The sequence below is a fragment of the Mercenaria mercenaria genome, chromosome 10 (genome assembly GCF_021730395.1).
Source record: "Mercenaria mercenaria strain notata chromosome 10, MADL_Memer_1, whole genome shotgun sequence".
Taxonomy (NCBI): domain Eukaryota; kingdom Metazoa; phylum Mollusca; class Bivalvia; order Venerida; family Veneridae; genus Mercenaria; species Mercenaria mercenaria.
The window spans coordinates 31040502-31063404 of NC_069370.1; the positions used below are offsets into that span (position 1 = coordinate 31040502).

At 35.0% G+C, this 22903-nt stretch overlaps 2 protein-coding genes across 2 annotated transcripts; both read right to left on the minus strand.

Annotated features, from left to right (window-relative positions):
• Positions 1 to 245: 245 nt before the first annotated feature.
• LOC123559525 (uncharacterized) lies at positions 246 to 8837 on the minus strand. Its single transcript, XM_045351418.2, has 3 exons — positions 8681 to 8837; positions 7226 to 7381; positions 246 to 2282 (listed from the first exon to the last, which is right to left on the minus strand). The coding sequence occupies exons 1-3, from the start codon at positions 8739 to 8741 to the stop codon at positions 2065 to 2067; spliced, it is 435 nt and encodes a 144-aa protein (XP_045207353.1). The 5' UTR covers positions 8742 to 8837; the 3' UTR covers positions 246 to 2064.
• A 947-nt stretch (positions 8838 to 9784) lies between these two features.
• On the minus strand, positions 9785 to 15232 carry LOC123559524 (uncharacterized). The gene is made up of 3 exons (XM_045351417.2): positions 14994 to 15232; positions 13067 to 13216; positions 9785 to 11112 (listed from the first exon to the last, which is right to left on the minus strand). The coding sequence occupies exons 1-3, from the start codon at positions 15055 to 15057 to the stop codon at positions 10886 to 10888; spliced, it is 441 nt and encodes a 146-aa protein (XP_045207352.2). The 5' UTR covers positions 15058 to 15232; the 3' UTR covers positions 9785 to 10885.
• Between the last annotated feature and the right edge of the window lie 7671 nt (positions 15233 to 22903).

The window sequence follows — 22903 nt, forward strand, 5'->3', positions numbered from 1 at the left end:
AAAAACTATTCTATGGCATAGGCTTATACTAGGTTAAACAATAACTATGAAACACAACACCATTTATATTGGACTATGATTTATAGAAGATTGTTAATGAGTAAGTAATTACAATCCTACATGGTAGAAAATAATCTTAAGCAAATTCAGACTCTGCTTCATTCAGTTTTCTCATCAAGTTTTGACCTAATATACATGTACTAAAGTTCAGTTATACAACATCCGTTTACTACATGTATAAAGAGCAAACCTTTCTGTAAAGTCTTTGATATAAAAAAGAAATCTCTCTGCAGAAACAACCTCTGCTCATCAAATGCATTTTAGTTTTGCTAATGGTGTTTGCCTAAAAGGCTTGCACTGTATGCAATACACAATCATTTTCTATTTATCTTTTTCTCAGGATATAGTCATATTTAGCTTGTACTTGTGAGAAAAAGAAATAATTACTTATAGATGTTCTTGCTGAATGATGAGATGTTTTTGGAAGATCCTTTACAAAATATAAGTCCAGTTAACATTCAACTTTTTATACAACTGGTGAACTAAGACTGGTATTTCTAGTATTATATACAAGGTCTATTACAAGAATAAAGAATAATATAACTGGAAAAAGGTATCAAGTCATGATTAAAACATGCAACTTAAAATGATAAAATTTGAGTTTGGGAACAAGTCAAAGAATGCAGGCTTCTCATTGGTCAGTTTGAAGAGTGTGCTTTGACTTAACCAATAAGGTACTTGGCTTTTGGAACTGGTCTCCAAACATTTAAACCTGATTTATTTTCAATGATATGAGTTTATTGCACAGGAGAACTTGTGTTTTTTATAATGTTTAAGTATTTTCACATTCCAGTCATGATGGACTGCTCAAAGATATATATATTACACAAAAGCAAAACATTTATATCATAATGTACACAGTTCTACCATACCTGTTTACTGTGCAAAAACCATTATTATTTGTAGACAATATTCACTACTTTGTGACACAACAAATACATCAACCTAATGAGTTATGCATCCAATGAAAAATCTGTCCACAGTATTGTTAAATCAAGTTATTTACACTAAGTCTTATAGTATTCATGTGGAGAAGTTGCAGTTACTTGTGGAGAACATGTTTGTACTGGTACAGACTCCATGTACACTGGTAAAGTTAATAGCACTTCTCCCATCCCAACCCATTACATAACAGAAATACCATTGGAAAACGACGTTTTACGAAAAAAATACATATAACAATGATGCAGTAATAAATATAATGCATCTTGACTTCATGACGCATATGTCATTCACTAATTGCCCAATTTATATTTGCGTCTCTTTAGAAGCTGATGAATGTAATTATATTTTAAGCAATATGCTACAAATGGATGTGAAAATATTGTTAGATACAAACATTTTGCATAAGTTGCATTTTCCCTGTAGCTAGACATGAGGAATTAGCATCATTATCTTTACTTATACATCAAGTAAAAGTGTGTTTGCAATTTATTTCAGTAACACATTCATGATTAAACGTAGTCAAGCTAATGGGTTTTAGGAGTAAAACAGACTTTCTTTGAATTTTTATATCAAAATATTTTAAACTTTTTTTTTTAATCCACTGTATGCATACAATGTAGGCTATGCAAATTGTAACATCTAGATTAAATCTAACTGAAAATCAATATTTGACCTTGTGTGACTTAGCTTATCGCGGGATGGCTTATTTGATGATCTGATAATTCATTGTTGCCTTCCCTCTTTCGGACCGAGTAAAATTATCACACTGGCTTCTACATTGGGCATGATCATTTAAAAATGTCCTTCACAACTCATTTTATAAGCAAGTGATAATTCGTTTTTTTACTTTGAAATTCAATACTAAAGTGTAACGGTTTACACTCCGATGTCGATTCAGTATTTGAAAATTTAATACAAACCGAAAATCACTGTCTCTTTCTTATTAAACTTATACCATAATTTTGTCTTAAAATAAACCTTTTTTTTTTTCTTTTCTTTTTCAAAAAATTTAATTGCCCACTTTCATTACAGTTTACTAATCATGGAAAAATACACTTCTCAGAAAATAACACAAACTGCAGCTAAAAGGGCTGAGACAATGAGCTCGACGAAAGCCAACAAGGGCTGTCTTCCATTACATGGTTTCCCGTTGTCTAGGTCCTTATTACAGTAGCAGGCCTTGCCGATACTCGCCATCTTGGTGCAATCTAGGAAGTCTTCATCCAGGGTCTCTACACTGCTCACATTCCAACAGGATCGCAACACCACAGTCATCCCTGAAATAGAAATTTAATTTTAAAGGGAAATGCAACATTGTTCAATGCAAGGTCTTTTATTTAATTATTTAAGTAAATGAAAGAATTTTGAAAATCCGCTTAAAAAAAGGAACATTTTAATAACTGTCTTTTAGTTTGCATGGCAACATAAATCAAAATGGCGCAATTATTTTTTTTAGATATTGACTTAAACTTTCAATTTCCTTCGAATTCAATTCCTAGTGCTCCTATTTTAAAAATTATTTAAAAGGCATGCTGATTTCATTCATAATTATTAAGGCAAGAGTTGATTTCCCGGAAGCAAACGGTACACAACAAACACGACCAGCGCCGTGGAGTGACAAAGTAAGCCGAAACTGTAGTAGAAACAACTGGGCATGTACGAATTTATGGGCAGAACCCGTATTCGTCTACATTCTAGTATTTACATGCCCGGCATTGAATATGCCTTAAATTAGCTTCCGAAGTGTAAAACTCTAATTTGTAGTTGAAAGAAAAAACAGTCAGATTTTCATTCCGTGCCCATTTAACCATGACTGTCAAAGAAAAAAAGTAAAATCCTAAAATTTCAGACCCAGACCATTGTTGTATATCAGCTCAGATTTGCATAAAATGCACATCTTACAAAAAGAAATGACGACGCTTTTAACATAAAGTACATATGTATAAGAATATTAAGATTCAATAACCGTTTCAAAAATTTGTGAGCCGTCTCTTCCTATTGAACAAGTATAGCAATTTTATATCAACTGCCACATTGTCAATGCGCAGTAATCTCTGAAGGTTGGATATTGAACTTTTTATGAAATTTTTTCCTCTTCGTAATACTCTGTTACATTTTTATCAAAGGAAGAAAAATACTCATTACTTAAGAAATAATAAATCTGTTCCCATATTTTATCAGTTAATAAAATATGGGCAGGAGTTTGGATGCGTAATAATTAAATCACGAGTGCGTAGCACGAGTGATTTAATCATTCGCATCCAAACGACTGCCCATGTTTTATTAACTGATAAAATTATTGGAACATATTTATCATTTCGATTCTAACAACGCAAATAATTCGCATTTTACAGTACTACATTTTCAGCGTAATACGTCATTCGGGTCATATGCTGTTACAATTTACCCCCTACGGTTAGAACGAGTTGCATAGCCAATGGAACGTATAGATATTTGTTTCTTTTTATCAGAATTTTGAGAAGTATTTATAATTTAGTAATCTAACAGCTCGCAAACTAATTATGAAGAGAATCATCAAATTAGGCGAGTTGACCCTGTGTTACAAGTTACGAGCTTAACTTTATATGACGTCACATCATTATGACGTCATACTTTATGTCATACATTTATGACGTCACCGCTGAATCTTAATTAAGCTAATTGAATTCGCTCGTAGAGATCGAAACGTGTTTTACGGTCCTAATCATAAGTCAGTATGACTTTTTATCATATTTATGTTTTTGAAATGCTGTTTTCAACCGTTTGGCCCTGAAATAATTTGTATGTAATGGAACTGAAGTAGAATCTCTTATGCCACAATCATAGGGGGTGAAATGTAATAGCCAACCATATTTTATCGTAGATTCATGTATAGGCGATTTCGCTATATGTTTATATAGCAATTGCTGCAGATCGTGTTAGAAATAGTGTTTGATCACAACTTGTATAGAATATGTCATTTAAAAAGCTGAGTATAAAAGGTGTTATATTTATATCATTCCTTTAGGTATAAAGTATGTTTATCAAAAATAAGTCTTGGTTGGGTACTAGTAAACAGTATAGGAAAACACAACCTGTGAAAATCTAACTTGTATTAAGCACCAATTGAAAATGATCTGGTCAAATCTTTCACTTGAACAAAATCCTATTAACCATGTTTAGAGAGAGGGTGACAAGAGTCATAAAAATGCATGCAGTATTACTACTGCTTGCAGATCAAATTGCCCCTTCAACATTTTTGAAATCGATAGAGTTGCACGTTTACGTCACAAAAACGGTGCAGCTGAAACAATTTTTGAAGTAATCCTGGCAGGTTAACCCCGCCTCATCCACAATAAATTATTCATTCACCTTGTCGTGAAACTTTTTTTCTTTATCTTGACGTCACACAAAGCGCGCGCTCTAACTCTATCTTTGAAGTATCGCCGTACTTGCATACATTGTAAGTATAGGTTATAGATCATTTATTGAACTTCTAATGCAATTGAGTTTGCTGAAACGGAGCGTAGCGTAGATACATTATTTCTTGTATGCAGTCCCTGCTTTGGTAATTGCTCCACCTCATAGAATGTGGGAAATCCATAGTAGGCGGAACAATGAATACTCATTAATTTTGAACTAGATCTACTTCATGATTAAGTGGATCAGATTTTTCAGTTATGAAACAATATGAAAATAAGTTGGTTACTTTTTTGAAAATCCCTCGCTTGTCATTGGATAAAAAAGATGTTTGAACTATGATTCATAACGTTCAAAGAACATTATCAGCACAATTAAAATCATAACTAAATGTATTTCATTTTAAACTACTGATTCACACAACACAAGACGCAAACTTGATTATGATACCCAATGAGATGTTTGAGATGTCAGCTGTGGTCTGTGTCCGTCAAACATTTCCTTATAGTGAAAATACATATTTATGCATGATTTGGTAGAAATAAAAATGGATTTTCTTTAGATGAGCAACATGTTCTATCAGATAACACCTTAATATTACTGCCAAAATCAAATATCTACATATGTCACACTAAGGGGTCATTTGTTATAAAACACAACATATGTATATCACAGAGTTGTTAATTGTTTCAACGAAGAACTGAATATGTGGCCGAAAATAATAATGTGTATGACTGTGTACTTTAACATATGGCGCATATGTTGTTCATCACATTTCGAAATTTTAATAAATTTAAGTTATGCGATCATAAGATTTTTTTGCATTCACAAGTATTAAATTTATAAACACTTTATAAAAATTACAAACAAAAATATAATGTTGACATAGATTTTTCTATTTGACGGTAATTAAGAAGAACAATTTGATTTTTATTGTTCTCAGTTCTGTGAATACATTTTTGTTTTTATTAACGCTTTCAATTTGGTATTAACAAATTTTTCCGAGTGATTATATTTTTTCTCAATATTTTTTTTTAAAAACTGGATGTCACAAAATGAACAGAATAATATAATAACATTTCTAACATGGATATAAAATAAAAAGTTTCAGACTATTTAATTGAAATAAAAAGTGAAGAAAAAACATTTATTTGCGATGTGCAGGCTAGAACTTGAACAATTATAACAAAATAAATGCAAAATCCATGGTTTACTTATGCTATGTAATAGTTATAGTATGTGTGAGAGTGTGTTACCAGGATATATCAGAGCTAGGGGTACATCGAGGGTATTTTTCTCTGCACATATCGTCGAGGCCGGTAGGCCGAGACAGATATGTGAAGAGAAAAATAACGAGATGTACCCCTAGCTCTGATATATCCTGGTAACACACGAGCACTACATATTATAACTGTTTTATCGCATAGTTTATCATTAAAATTTATATATCATTTTCATTTAAATTTGTTTATTATTATTTTTACTATTTTGATTCCCTTTCTGTGCCTCGCTGACTGAAACACTAAAACTTCTGTTTTAGAAAATGTGTTCCCCAGATAAAAGTACCCAACAAATTTCTGCATTGGTTTTAAATCTTTGCATTTCATTGGCCAGACATATTGTAAAACTTGTTGTTTTGTTTGTAAAAAAAATCAAAGAAAAAGAAACATTTGAGAAATCTCAGAATTTCATATATTTCATGTATTTCTGAATTTGGCAATAACTATCAATTTTTTGAAATATTCTAGTTTATTTATTCTTTTACTTTATAAATGTAGGTGTTTGTGACAATTCTTTCTCTGTGAACTGTAAATTGGAGCTAAAATCATCTTTTCTTTGAAAGGAAAAAATTATACTCCCTTGATAGGACCTCAATAGAGAAAAAGTGTTCCGATATATATCGGAACAGTTTTACTGTGCTGATATATATCGGAACACTTTTTTTCTTATGAAACTCCATAGAGATTTCCGTGTTGATATATATCGCAACAGTTTTGTAAGATATCAGCACAGTTTTGTAGTAATAATGTGTGTTACTATGTATAACATGCTGCAAAGATCAAAGGAAAATTGCCGCACTATGCGATAATGCACAGTGAATGCACTGATTGTCCGCAAATCGAGTCCCGTGCTATTTTTAGATAGCAGACATTATCGGTGACGTCACAGATCCTTACATACGGGAGAGTGCTAATAGCATTTCTTGGTCATGCAGCCAATGTAAACAAGTTCATTCAGTGTAGATCCAAAAATAGCTTCAGCATCGCTGCTTTTGTGACGTAAAGGTAAAAGTCTATCGATTTAAGAAAAGGCGAAAGGGCAATTTGATCTGCAAACAGTAGTACTAGTATGACTATATCCACGTTTGATTTGAGCCTCCTTCCCCATGATCTTTACAATAGATATATATGCATATTTATTGTTACCTGAAACCCGGAAATCTAAATAAAGGATATCACTTTCCGGATTCGACTCTAGTCAGGATAGTTTTTGTGCTTTTTACATTACATAAAATTTTATTAAATATTCCTAAATAATAATAAAGCCCTCTTATTACATGTTCTTAAGTTATATCTCAGTGTTTGTCTCTAGTTTCATAATAACTTTGTAAACAAGCCATTCAATGAATGTTTGCAGTCTTAGTTGTAATGCTCTCTACTGTGCCGGTCGCACGGTAAAATTGCACTGTAAAATATCAGATGTTGAGTTGTATTGCATAACTTGCTTAACTGCTTATAAAGTTATAATATTCATTTAATACTTTCGATATTTTGAAGATTGTCTCGAGGCATGCCTATTTAAAGTTTACCATATACCGTACCTTTATATGTGTCTGTGGTTTCAAGTTTTCTACAAGCTACAGTGTTTCCTTCACATTTTACCAAGTACTTGTCTCCTTCCGTCCCAGAGTACCCCCATGTCTTCCCACACTTACTGTCGAGTACACTCGTACAGTTGAAGCACTTCAAGGCTTCACCTGGTGTAAGAAAAAAAATACAGACCTTATTTGTCTTGTGAACAGCAAACATTACGGGGTATAACAACCCGTCTTAATTACCGTACAAGTTTCCTGCCCTCCGAAAAGAAGCTAATTTTCAATGCGAAGGACGCGAGTTCGATACCAGTAAAGCAAAATTAGTGTTCTATTTGCTATTCCTCCTCCATTAATGCTTTCTGTAAGATAAACAGCATTTTATGCACCTGTCAATATTTTGCCCGCCCAGGGGGGCGGCGGGCCGACCCGGGGGAATTTGACATTTCAAAAATTTTGTTGTCTAAATCCCCACCCTAGGGACAACCTTTTCTGTCTAAATCCCACCCTAGAGCCTGGTTGGTACATCAAATGTTTGTCAAATTCCCGCCTGTCGGGAATGGTCTTCTGTCTAAAGTCCCGTGTATGCCCGCCGCTCCCCCGGGCGGGCAAAATATTGACAAGTGCATTACCACTGGGATATACACACGCACCTGTTACAAAACCGACAGGGCTTCACTAGGCGACTGGTTTAGTTGAGCAAAAATGACAATACTTTATTAGAGTAATAGATCGTAACAAACAACACAAAAACAAGGAAGATTGATAAATGTTATCACGAAAAAGAATTTTTATTGAATGACACAGTATAACTTGCCAACATAGTTACGTGTTTATGGGCACATCTTTAGTAAAAGATAACGTTGACCTTGATTTAATCTATTCTTTTCAGTATTTCAAAATCGAGTGCGCTCTATACGCTCGTTTGCACAGTACATATGGCATGAACGGAAAATATCCCCCCAAAAAAGGAAAATAACCTCAACATTCCTGACAATATACATTTTAGTATTTTCATTTTAAAGACAAAGGTCATCTCTTATTTCTTTAAATTGATGTCGAGTTTCTAGTCCAACAGCAATTGGTTATCTGTCAAATACTTTGACCTCTAACAGAGTAGCACACATACACACACACACACTTTGCGCGGAAATGCGAGAAAGAAGAACCAAACCACGTGGCCAGTCAACGATTATATAACCTTTACTCACGGCGAGACCTAGATTCGCACAAGCAATGACTAACCTTAGTAACACCAGTCTCACAGGACTAGTGCTACAAAGCAACACTAACACAAATATGATCGATCTATCGATTATCAGGGTGAAATAGTACATTCGGATATCTAGAAGCTTTGTTCTATGCTCACATCGAGGCTATTTTGAGTGCAACAGCATTTAAGACGAGTCGCTTCCTGGTATATTTCGCTACAAATGTGTCTTAGTCAATGATAATATCACTTACCTTCTTTAAATAGTGTACATATCACAACAACAAACGCGAGAATGGCGTATTTGTGAGCCATTTTATTCAACACTGTTCAGTAGAGATGAAATCTATCTGAAAAGCGCCTCTCAAGGTTGTTTATAAATAGAATTTCTGAAGGCCGCTGTTTCATTGATTTCTTTAGTGAGGATCATCTTCCGCTTTTCTTTCCTTTACATTTAGTTACATTTTAGGCTTAGGTTAAAAACTAGTAAGGTTTAGGGTCCCGTTGCGAGTGGTTCGCCAGCGACCGACCCCTTTCAAGAAAAAAGGCGCTGTAATTAAGATACAGGGGGCCGCACCAGTGATCTCTTTATTTTTTTATGCCAAGAGAGGCCCAAAATAACGGTGCTTTTGTTTGATTTTAAAGGGGATATGCACCTAGATTTTCTTACACGTGTGCGTAAGCAATTATACTAATATATTATATAGAAAAAATAAAGCGGACCACTAAATTAGTTCTGTATATTTAGTCTGTAAAATTTGTAGAAAACAATTGAGCCGCACCATGAGAAAACCAACATAGTGCGTTTGCGACCAGCATGGATCCAGACCAGCCTGCGCATCCGCGCAGTCTGGTCAGGATCCATGCTGTTCGCTATAATGGTTTCTCTAATTGCAAAAGGCTATGAAAGCGAACGGTTTCTCTAATTGCACTAGGCTATGACAGCGAACAGCATGGATCCTGACCAGACTGCGGATTCGCAGGCTGGTCTGAATTCATGCTGGTCGCAACTGCACTATGTTGGTTTTCTCATGGTGCTGCTCAAATTATATCTTAAGATTCATACTGCGTCGGTCACGCAGCAGAACGGTGATATGTTAAAAAGACAAAAATACCTACTTGAAGGCGAAGTATGAAAATGTTGGGTTTTTTTTGTTCGCTAAATTCTTCAAAACGTTTGTATCTCGTTTATTATAATTATGTCCTTGAAATCTGTACAACTTAAACACAGCTCCGGAAGCTTCGATGATCCAGTCAGTGGAAGTAACTCTCGTAGGTATAAGTTTACCACCCGACTTTAATTACGTCCCTTGTCTCCCCACTGATTACCAATATAAATCTCGTTTTACTTGGTGCAGATTTAATTAATATAAATCAAATAGTTGAGCAAAATACCGATATCTTTAAACATTTGTATTACAAAAAATGTCAAAATTGCCACATGTCTTCCCGGAAGCTTGTATGTTGCAACCATGCTGTGATCATAAGGTCTTTAAAATAGTACAAATTCGGAATGATTGTATCATGGATATGAAATAATGAACAAAAGATTTAAAACGTGCGATTTATATAAACATATAGTGCCTTTAAATTTCGTTGTCAATGTGATTTCTGTCAAAAAAATGTACATTTTCAGTTTGAGTGATTTCATGAAGGTTTAATGTAAAAACAGTCTCACATATAGTTTGATGTACAACAGCAGACGACACCTATGTCCTCGAAAAATCTGATATATACTGTGGTACTCTTGTTTCTTTTCTTTCTTTTTTTAAGTAAGATATCTTCATACAATATATAACTGTCTACGGTAGAAGAACTTTGTATATGTCAGATGTGCAAAAGTAGACGGCATTTCCGTTGTTTTTCATCTTCCACACTTTCGGAAAAGGAATGTCTGATAAAATTGAAACGATGAGAAAATCTCAGTAAAATTGTTTCAAGTATCAACATAGTGCTATATATTTTGTAAATGTAGAAAGCAGGCATCAATGGGACATACACAGGTGTAGACGTCAGACGTGCAATAACTGACGACATCTGCGTGAAGTTTAAAATCTTCCACACACCAAGGAGAGAAAAAATTACTAAAACTAGATATCATATCAAACTGAATACTTTAAAAATTCTGTATTAATATTCCTAGCTTATAAAGTTTGTTTCGCCGGTGCCCATTGCAGACGTCAGACAGACAACGAGAATAGCATGATGATATTGTTCGTCTTCATCAGCGACACGTCATAATCATCGGCGTCATGACACACAGAGAAATAATCCAATAGATCATCAAGGAATAAAACTGTCCGAAAAGCAAGCGACAGAACACGTAACAAGCAATAAAGCACGACATATTGTTCATTGCAGATGTCAGACGACATTCTTCAAGACAGCAATGCAAGAGAAAAAATTACAGGTGCACTTATTTTCATAAAATGTAAATCCGTAAGAGAGAAAGATAAACTTCAAAACATCCTAACATGATATAATTGTCTGAAAAGTTCTGCAAACGAGAGAAGAGCAACATAAATGTAACCATTAGGAAATAAGCGGTGTTGCCCATTGCAGATGTCTGCCGTGCAGCGGCAGACGAAACTTCCACGAATCTCATCCTCGACACATCCGGTTTTTACATACTCTTCCGTGACTGACTGGTTCCAACACTGTCTGTACACGTGCTGTACCCCAGAACCTGTATGTATAAGATATACGTTCTATTACTTGCATTAAAAAAGCAAATATAATCTACTCCTAGACCTTATTTCTTCTGTCAGTTAAGGGAAACGCGGATGCTGGCAAGGTAGGCTTGGTCAGGTGGTTACGGACTTCACATTACAGTAGGATGTCGGACATGTTCTAATTAAATCAAAAATATCTTCCTCCAAAGCGAGGCGATATGCAAATATGTTATGATACCTGAATGACTTTCAGGAACTCAGATATCTAAGACACACGACCCATTTTCTGCTGTGAGATTAAAAAAAAAGGTTTCGGTTATTGCCTATACAGCTGCAGATTCTACCATAAATATAATTTGTATGATTCTATCTTCATCTCTTCTTACATGATCAATATTTTAGAGTGATAAGTGTGTTACTTGCACAAGTCAATTTTGACTGAAAATTGCTCTCATTTGTCAAATTGTAAGGAGTAACGTTACGATCAATCTTTCACTAAATGTTTATTCTACTGATAAAGACATATAGCACAAGTGTACGGTTGTTTATAGTGGCTGAAAGCAACCGTCTGTAAATAAAATTACGGTATTTAGGCATAAATAATTGATCAGCTTTGAACACTATGCCGGTCAATAGCACAAACTATAGACCCATGATTTATATCAGGAGCTTTAGCATTTAGGTATATCCCTATGTTTAAAAACGTGTTTGTTAAACTTTAAAACTTGTGCGTAAAAATATGGGAGCGTCTTTTTATTCAGACTGCAAAAACGGTACGATCATTTGAATAATATGCCAAAATAAGAAGCATCCATCTAAAACATCGTCACCTTTGCCAATATAGTTGCTAAAATTTTGATTGAGATTCAAACAGATATTTTGATATGATAAATATTGTTTTATCTCTGTATTATAGGATTTTGAAACAACTTTATTTCAACATTTCTTCAAAGTAGATCTTGCTCTACATCCGACTTTTTTTTTGTTTCAGAAATTCATATCAAAATATTTTGAATTTTTTACGAATCTCCTTTGAACGTTTATTTGTTCCTGTCATAATAAGTTGAGCCGCTCCATGAGAAAACCAACATAGTGGGTTTGCGACCAGCATGAATCCAGACCAGCCTGCGCATCCGCGCAGTCTGGTCAGGATCCATGCTGTTCGCTATCAAAGTCTATTGCAATTAGAGAAACCGTTAGCGAACAATGGATCCTGACCAGACTGCGCGGATGCGCAGGCTGGTCTGGATCAATGCTGGTCGCAAACCCACTATATTGGTTTTCTCATGGCACGGCTCAGTTTAATTTATAGCTCTACAAACTTCTGGAGACTGAAGGTAACTAACGATCAATATTATACAATGTTAGTTATTACACTCCGTTGTACTATGTGTTTTGTATTATCGTAGGAATGGTAGGCCAATCCCATCTCATTAATGGTACATAAGGGAGTCATAATATCTAAGATGATCAATATTGCTTTTAATATGAAGTCAGTGATCTATTTTGACTGTAAATTACCCTCATTAACCACAAGTAACCGAACACTTTGAGAGACTGACTATTTATACTCTTTTTTTTTTTTGTAATGTCAGTTTCTGTAAATGCATCAATTCACTCAGTTTCTTCACAGTAATTTAGACGTATAGTAGACAGCAGCATATATTCCATTTAATGTTGCCTGCATGCAACTAAATAAAGTAACGGTGTTTGTGTATCAATAATTGATTACAGAAGATGCCTTCTTTATGACATAAGGCCAAACATATATATTCTTTGTTTCCCGACTGAAAACTTTTATTTATTAGACCCCCGAAAAAAAGGAGCTGTTGTGAAATCTGCAATTATAATCACAGTAATGTCTTAACCTCTTGGCTTTGCTTATTTTATATGGTAATGAAGTATGCCAAGAAGGTATAACATTTAATTCTTTACCGAACTCGAAAGCTATTTTTTTTCCTCACAAACCTTGTATCTCTCCGACGATTTTATGACAGGCTTTTGCAGACGGGCCGCATTCTACTTCGTATTTAGCAGCTTCAGACGCCGTCAGGTCCCAGTCATTGTGACAGTTGGAGTCCAAGAGGCTCGAACATTTGTAACACCTGAGGCCATTCACTGAAGAAAGAAAAATCTTTAATGATTTTCTACAGGCTGTGACACTAATATTTGTGTATCATCACGTTAGTGTTAGACTGTGTAAAGATTTAGCAATATTATCTCACGAAAATGTATAATGCTGTATGTGGTATTTTAGTAAAAATGAAATTTGTTTGTAAAACAAAAATAGTTAGGATGCGGACTAGCTTCAAAATAAAACGTTTTACAAGGTGACGTTTCGTTTTCAGTTGGAGAATCACTTTACCGAGGAAAAAATGGCCTTGCAAGATATAATTAGAGGCACATTGTTATTGCGCAAATAAAATATACAATGCCCTTGCATAAATTACCATGAAATAATACGTTTCAAAAACTGTCATGCACAAAGGGTCCTTGCATGAATTACCATGAAATAGTATATTGCATGAATTACCATGAAACAGTATATCGTAAAAACTGTTATGGAAAGGTGTCCTTGCATGAATTGACCATGTATGAAATGTCATATAAATATTAGTATGACATGGACAAAGTTCCATTGCATGAATTGTCATTGACAAAGTGCTCTTGCATGAACTGTTATTGTCAAAGTACCCTTGTATGAAATACTACGGGCAGAGTACCATTGTGGCATTGTATGAACTGTTCTTGCATATATTGTCATGGATATATTAGTCATAGACAAAGTACCATTGCATGAATTGTCATGGACAAAGAGTCCTTGCATGCACAGTCATGGACAGAGTGCCATTGCATGAATTGCTACGGATAAAGTGTTCTTGCATGAATTGCCGAGGACAAAGTAATATGGACAAATTGAAGTACCCTTGCCTAACTTGGCATGGACAAAGTGCCCTTGCATGAACTGTTATTGTCAAAGTACCCTTGTATGAACTACATGCAGAAAGCCATGAAAGCATGGATTGTTATGGACAAAGGCCTTTGCATTTATTGCTATGAGTGCGTGTCATTAGCAATCAGAGTCTGTTATAAGAACACTTTGATTGCCATTGATGTTACTGGATAATTGTAGATAATTGACTATCTAGCTAGTGTTAACCATTTCAGTTGTTGTCGAACTAATCCTGCTGGTGCAATGTAAGATCTCTTCATTATTTCTAGAATAACAAACCAACTGGGGTTAATTACGTGCACTTATAACACAGTCGCAGAAGAGATGAAATTTGCTGGCACATTTATGATAGACTGCAAACATATATACAAAATATACATGAATTGGTGATTGTTTTGCAGTATCTTCTGCATGTATATTCCTATGTCAAGTTGTTTGCTTTGTATTATTTCGCCCGTGATACAACAGTATATGGCTATTTACTACATATTTTTCAGTGAATTATCGAAAGTAAAATATATCTGGGTTTTTTTTTTCACGGTGAAAATATCATATACATTTTTCACTAGAATGGGTAAATGTAGTCAAAACATAAATGTCAAAGACAAAATTTTGTCGATTAATGTAACTGTTTTTTGCAAAATGCAGTGGTTACAGATTAACGGGTAAAAAGTTGCATATTTTTCTCGGTTTTATATAGGAAGTATAAAAATAAATTGCAACTTTACAAAACGTCTGAAAAAAAAAAATCAGTTTAGAAGCAGAAAACGCTCCCTTCACGCGCACAGACATGTTTCAACGTTGGCTTTGTGAAATTAAAAATAAAACTGATTCATTACAATTTACCCGTAAGTTTACTAAAAAAGAAAGAAAATGCAAAAAGATAAAATAAAGAGAGAAATTAAAATAGAATATACAAAACGATCTATAACTAGAACTTACCTTGATGTTGAGCAACTAACACGAGTCCAAAAAGAACGAACGCAGCTTCTAATTGGCACTTCATTTTGTTTAAGAATTCTAATTATCATCTAATTTTACCTTCGCATTTATTTACTAAATTATTCTTAAAACAAAAAGCTTTCGAAATAGACATTTCATGTAAGTCTTAATTTTGTTCCAAAGCGGAAAGATGTGTCCATGTCTGCTGAGGGAGAGCGCGAAGAGATCTTCGATACCTCATGATAAATGTTCAAAGACATTTAGGCCAGGGTAATTTTTCTTTGCTTCTCGTTGTTACAAGAAAAAAAGTATTTTTACTGAATAGTTTATGATTAAAGATGAATAGGTTGAATATATTCGATGTACACTGCAATTGACAGTCTCAAACTGTTTCGGACTAGTTTAAAACGTTTAGATAATAAATAATGTACATGTGTATTTTAATAAAGACAGATCTTCGCCATTGGCCCAATCCAATTCTTTGCACAAAACCCCCATCATGCTTGAGTTTTGCGTTTACGTACAAACTCGGCTTTATAACCCATATCCGAGGCTACATGCAGAGGTATAAAACTTCATTATGAAATTAAGGAGAAAATGTTTCTGCTTGCAGTAGCACATTCGATGAAGTATCGGAACAGTTTTACGAGGCCCTGAGCTGCTTGAGTGTGGATCTGACAGATCAATTTTCTTATCTTGTGGCTTAAATTTTGAGTTTAGGGTTGAGTATCAGCAAACAATCTGAGTAGAGAGAATTTCAAAACCAGAGTTCAAGGTAATAAATCTTAGTTTTTAGACCAGTCTTAGAATGTTGCAGCAGTACCATTGGTCAATTTTAAACTTGAATTAAAAATCAACCAATCAAATGCGGGAGATCTAAGACAGACTAAGTGAATAAGTTTATAACCTTGTATCTGATTCGGCAAGTCAGATATGATGACATCTCGGTCGGGCAAGCCCTTCATTTAACCGAATAAAACAAACAAAAAAGGACAAGCTCAGTAATGAAGGCCTCGGGGACACTGACAACGGAGCTGAAAAACAAGCTCGTACATATTGCTTAGTCTGCATTCTGTAACATGATGTAGCAAAATAAACTGAATAATACCAAAGACAAATCAATATGACTGTTTGCCAACAAATGTTGAAATGTGTGCGGAACAGACCTCTGGGACACATGAAAACTGAAAAGAGGTAATATAGTTACAAAAACAGTCCATCACACAAATAAATAAAGATCTGCGGAACTACTTTACCGTAAAGAGTTTACTGATACTAGTACTCGTTTCTAGGCTTTCATAATGAAATGTTTTCATTATTTAATTCCAGGATGGTTGAAGTAAAACATGTATACATGAAATAGAGTAATTTGTTTACTAGTTTTCTCGCATTGATCTATTCCTGTTGAAATATAAAAGGCTATAAAAGCTGATTATCTTCAAATACGAAGGTACAGAAATTATATCGCCCAATATTTCTGTTCCTGTGTTATTTCAAATGGTATAATATAAAGGATGTCATGGTGTATTTTCAATATTTAGCTAATTAAAAGGGATTCTACCAAAGGATAAATTAATCGGACTGAGAAGAAATTTCTAATCAAGAACAAATTTGATACTAAGAATTTCAATTTAAACTCCAGTTGACATTTTAGTATAAATGTGCAAGTTTATTATATTCAAGGCTTTTTGTAAAATCTGAAATAACTGATTTCAAAAGCTTAAGACGAGTGTTTTGTTTTGTTTTTTAAAGAAACACATACATTAATAATGCACAATGCGAGGGTGATGAATGTGGCGAGGTAGATTCCAAACCTTCATTTACTGTAGAGGTGGGAGTTGTTTGGGTGGGTGGTAGGGTGCTATTCACAAATCTGCGACTTCAAGTAGGTTGGCCAAATTAAGGCTATATATCTTGTATCTTATATAAAAGTCATATTCTTACTGAATATTATTCGATTTTAAAATCGAGAAAAGATGGTTCACCAGTGTTGTAGTGAATAGAGTACCGGTCGCTGAACCCGGCCAGGTGTCAAGGATCGAACCTGTGTTTTTTTAACTGCATCTCCTAATAATTCGCCAATTCATTACGGCACTTCTTTCCCTGCATGCTAACTAAACATTAAGAGTGATTCGCCAGTTTTGTAACAAGTTTTCCAGAATTTCTCCTTCATTCTGCAAGAACCGCCTATCACATCAAGGTAATGAGTGTCGCACTGCACTTGACGTGACACACGACCGTGCATCGCGACACTTGATGCGATAGTCGATCGAGTGTCACGTCGCACTTTCACGTGTCGCGTCACATTGTTACGCGTCAAATTGTCGTATGTCGTCTCTAATATCATGCGTTACGTTCTAAGAGCGACAATGAAACACGACACACGATAACGCGAAGTGACACACGGCATTAAATCGCACAAATACTGCAGAACTGCTTTTTAGTTACAGAAAATGCGTTGTCGTGCGTCGCGTCACAGTATTACTGACAGTCGTATCGGGCGTCGCGTTGCATTGTCGTGTGTCTTGTTGAGTGCAACACACAACTTTCAGTATGGCACTAACAGGATTCAATAGTCATACACCATCCTAAATTTGTGTCCATGGGTGGTAGAAGGATTTATTTTATTTGTTATTTCCATATGTATGTTTCATTAGATTTTTTTCGTTAAGATATTACAAAACACAGCTTTTGCTATGTGCTAAATTCATGAAATTGTTAACTAAAATTCCTTAGAATTTTTAAGAATCCAGCAAAAAAGGTCAAAATTGCTTTTTGTCTTGGAAACTACCCAATCATTTTTTTTTTTTGACAAGCTGAATGAAAAATGTCTTACAAACAACAGTTTTATAACAAGAGCACCGCCTTGCGGATGCTGACGCTCATCTGATTTTTTTTGTGTAATAGAAATATTGTCCTACCCATGATTTTCTAAGTCTAAAAAGGGCCATCATTCTTGCAAAAAGCAGGATAGAGTTATGTTTCTTGATGTACAGTGTCCACTTATGATGGTGAAAACTGTTGCAAGTTTTAAAGCAATAGCTTTAATAGTTTATGAGAAAAGTTGACTTAAACATAATACTCAACCAAGAAAATGATTTTTCTAAGTCCAAAAGGGGCAATAATTATTGCAAAAAGCAGGATGGAGTTATGTTGCTTGCTGTACAGGGTCAGCTTATGATGGTGAACAAGTGTTGCAAGTTTCAAAGCAATAGCTTTGATAGTTTAAGAGAAAAAGTTGACCTAAACATAAAACTTAACCAAGAAATCTGATATTTTCTAAGTCAAAAAGGGGCCATAAATCTTGCAAAAAACAGGACGGAGTTATGTTTCTTGCTATACAGGGTCAACTTATGATGGTAAACAAGTGTTGCAAGTTTTAAAGCAATAGCTTTGATAGTTTAGGATAAAAGCTGACCTAAACATAAAACTTAACCAAGAAAACTGATTTTTCTAAGTCCAAAAGGGGCAATAAATCTTGCAAAAAGCAAGATGGAGTTATGATTCTTGACGTACAGGGTCTGCTTATGATGGTGAACAAGTATTCCAAGTTTCAAAGCAATAGCTTTGATAGTTTAGGAGAAAAGTTGACCTAAACATAAAACTTAACCAAGAAATCTGATATTTTCTAAGTACAAAAGGGGCCATAAATCTTGCAAAAAGCAAGATGGAGTTATGTTTCTTGCTATACAGGGTCAGCTTATGATGGTGAACAAGTATTCCAAGTTTCAAAGCAATAGCTTTGATAGTTTAGGAGAAAAGCTGACCTAAACATAAAACTTAACCAGGCAACGCCGACGCAGACGCCGACGCCGACGCCGACGCCGACGCCGACGCCGACAACCGCTCAAGTGATGACAATAACTCATCATTTTTTTTCAAAAAATCAGATGAGCTAAAAATGATAAAACTGGTGTTATTGTCGTTTTCAAGGTGTGTTATCGAGGAGATCACGTGCATTTAACACACCTTTTTCATGGTTCTGTTCTGTTCTGTTCTGGTAAAATGTAATTGTATAATGAGCCTATAACGCATAATTAAAACAAAGAAACTTGACACTTGCGGATATACATGCAATAGACATTCAATTTAGCTTTTTATACGTTAAAATAGGATAAGATTATTAGGTTATTTAACATTGTTCTGTACAATACGGAGATATATTTGGACGAGTACCCAGCTGAGAAAACCATATTGGACGAGCCGCTATATAAATAAACGATGTTACGGAATATGTGAATTAAACACAATCTGACTAAAGTACTTGATCTTCTAAGCGTGTTCTTTTTTTTTTGTTTTTGTTTTTTTGCCTTTTGTTAGTGCTTCATTAAAACAGACTCTTAGCGGTGACACGGGTTCTAAATTTTTGCATAATATTCACGTTATTCAAATTTGATAAAAAAGAAATACACATACTGATAAAAACGGTGGAAGGTTTTATCAGAGTGTTCGATATGAATACGGTCAAATGTTGACAAAATCATAACCATATTTTTTACTCTAAACAGTCAGATAGGACTTCAGTTTTCCTATGTCAATATCAGTCGAATCAATAAACCACTGAAGTGAAAACCCTTTTTCACCGATTTATGCATCAGAAAACTTTGCTGCAAAAATCGATAAATAACTGAAGAGCCCCCAGTTTTTCAAATCTCGTTGCGTCTCGAGAATTCTCGCTTAGAATGCGTCTACCGATAAAGACTTTTCCAATGCTTAGACGCTTGCCGTGAAATGGTCTATAGGTAGCAGTTGGTAGTTTCCAGCCACAGATTCGAATTGGCCAGGGTCAAAATCTGTCATTAGAGATAAAACCTTGAAGTGAAGGCAGTTTTGATGTTTGAAATATTTGTTGATGTGAGTTTGTGATTAACAAGTTTAAGAATGGTATGTTGCAGAAATTCTGGCAGATGCGAATGTAAGCTTGATGGCATCATTTTCATATAACTGCTTGAAATGCATATATGCCACTATCAGCATTGAGCGTCTCGTGAACTGTCAAATGTCATATAGGCCTCACACAGTTGAAAATAGTGAAAAAAGTAATCGGTTGACAGGTATTTTTGTCCAGCTCTGCAAGTAATACTTGAAACTGAGTACAGAATGCAAGTGGCCATTTGTCTCTATCCATTCCCCTAACATTTTAAGGCCAGTTGGAGATATGGCTAATTTGGGCTGATATGTCATGTATTTTCGCGGGCTGAAATTATCTTTCAGGCGGCTTGTGGATTTAAAAATCTATGCTTTGTATGAAGTTTACTATGTATTTTATTTCTTCTTCAAGTAAGATGTAAACCGGTATCTTTTTATTTTCAGGTCTGCATCTCGTAAGATATCAGAAGCCGTCTGACTTGGCCACATCGCTCGGAAGTCTGAAGTACTAGAAAAAACCGCCATCTACTACCTTAAGACATTTGTCAATTTTTGTAAGTACTATTTCATGCTTTCTTTTGTGTTGTTCAAGCTCTCCAGTATGTGTTATTTAAAAATCCGAGCTGAATGGATTCATAACATAGACAGATGTTGTTTGATATGGTAGAAGTTAAGGGGAGGTAACTCTGATTTTACCGGGTAAGTAAATCTTATTTTTGTTTGTAGTGTAGGGTTTTCTTAAAATTTCTAGCGGGAAACACATTTCTTTTGTAGTTTATATCAAATTTAAAGGAAGAAGGACTATTTAAAGGAAATATAGGTGCAACTTTTTGGCATTTTGTAAACACATGGCTGTTTCACAAGGCTCGGAACTGGATTCTGTGGTGATATTTCTTTCGAAGATATTTCTCGAGTGGCAGGTATGATTTTAGTTCTTACAAATTTCTATTGTGGCTTTATCGGTGTCAGGACATGACGACAGAAGAAAAGTGTAGAGAGTGGATACATCTTGGGTGCATTTAAGGTCCTGGAGTGAGGGAACATTTGCAGATATTTGTTTTTAATTAAGAGAAGATACGGTTTCTCGGAGATGTACTGGGAGATTGCTCGAATTCGTTAAAATAGGTAAGTTTGGCAACAACAACAACAACAACAACAACAACAACAAAAACAACAACAACAACAAAAGTGCATTGTAAAATATTTATTTAAAGCTATTTTATACTTACTGTATGTAAGGTAATATGAAAAAGTACTTGTAAACAGGGGCGGCTTTTCCTGAGCTTGCGGATTTGAAGTACAGTTAGTCTTGGGTAAGTAAGCTGTGCTGCTTTTAATTCTGTTCCTCAAGTATGCAGGGCTGTGCACAATGCTAATACAGTACATTTATGGCCATCATGTAATAGTAGGTAAGTCTTTTTTTAATGTCAGAAAGATAGATGCAGTAAGAAATATGTGTGTAAAATGGGGCCAAATCCACAATATTGTAGACATTGTTTGGACATGTGCAATTTGCAAGAAGAACAAAGCATTGTTTAAATATTGGTAAGATTTTATTTGTCATAGATCATTTTCTTAGAATCAGGTGCCAGACAGTCCATGGAGATGCATGTCTTGGTCCTTAAGGTAGCAGTTGGTAGTTTCCAGCCACAGATTCGAATTGGCCAGGGTCAAAATCTGTCATTAGAGATAAAACCTTGAAGTGAAGGCAGTTTTGATGTTTGAAATATTTGTTGATGTGAGTTTGTGATTAACAAGTTTAAGAATGGTATGTTGCAGAAATTCTGGCAGATGCGAATGTAAGCTTGATGGCATCATTTTCATATAACTGCTTGAAATGCATATATGCCACTATCAGCATTGAGCGTCTCGTGAACTGTCAAATGTCATATAGGCCTCACACAGTTGAAAATAGTGAAAAAAGTAATCGGTTGACAGGTATTTTTGTCCAGCTCTGCAAGTAATACTTGAAACTGAGTACAGAATGCAAGTGGCCATTTGTCTCTATCCATTCCCCTAACATTTTAAGGCCAGTTGGAGATATGGCTAATTTGGGCTGATATGTCATGTATTTTCGCGGGCTGAAATTATCTTTCAGGCGGCTTGTGGATTTAAAAATCTATGCTTTGTATGAAGTTTACTATGTATTTTATTTCTTCTTCAAGTAAGATGTAAACCGGTATCTTTTTATTTTCAGGTCTGCATCTCGTAAGATATCAGAAGCCGTCTGACTTGGCCACATCGCTCGGAAGTCTGAAGTACTAGAAAAAACCGCCATCTACTACCATATTGGAGATGTACTTTAGGAGGCAGTAAACAGTTTTCAGCTGTTAGTGTCGAATTGGCCGGGGTGAAATTTACAAATAAGAGGGAATTTACGGAATGAAGTGCATATTTGAACTTGTAAATAATAATAATTGCTAGAATTGAAGTTTCAGCGGCTAGAATTGAGTTTCACTTATTTAAAGAAAATCAGTTGAGTAGCCTTGATCTTGATAGTATGACGTAATGACTTGCAGGAGCGTATACATGCTTCCTCTGAGCTGGCTTAAAGTGGGGTTGTCATTTTAGCAGGGGCCTCAGAAAAAGTGGAATAGTGAAAAAACGGTACGGATGGCCCATATATTTCAGCATATTTTCAGATTTTACAGTGTTACTGGAGTATGGAACGGTGTAGCAATTGGGGCTAGAGCGGGTGTGGGTAATCCCGAACAGGGGGGTAATTCCGAACACATTTTTCCAATGACATTTTCGTATTCTTGAAAGGCACTAACTTAATCCACGGCGTCACATACATGATAACAACGAATTCCATATCATATTGCAATGAACGCAAAGTTTTGTCGTGCACCTTTTCAAAATAACAGACTAGAATTTATACGACAGCTTGCATGCATGTCGTTCTTACCTGTTTTCGTATTTTGATGTAAGTAGTATGTAAGGATCTAAAAGTATTGGTTTTTACCGCTGACAATGTTTTGATGGAATTCTTACATCACAAGTGTTCCGTGGGAAGGGAGTTAACTGCATTTCTCATTATG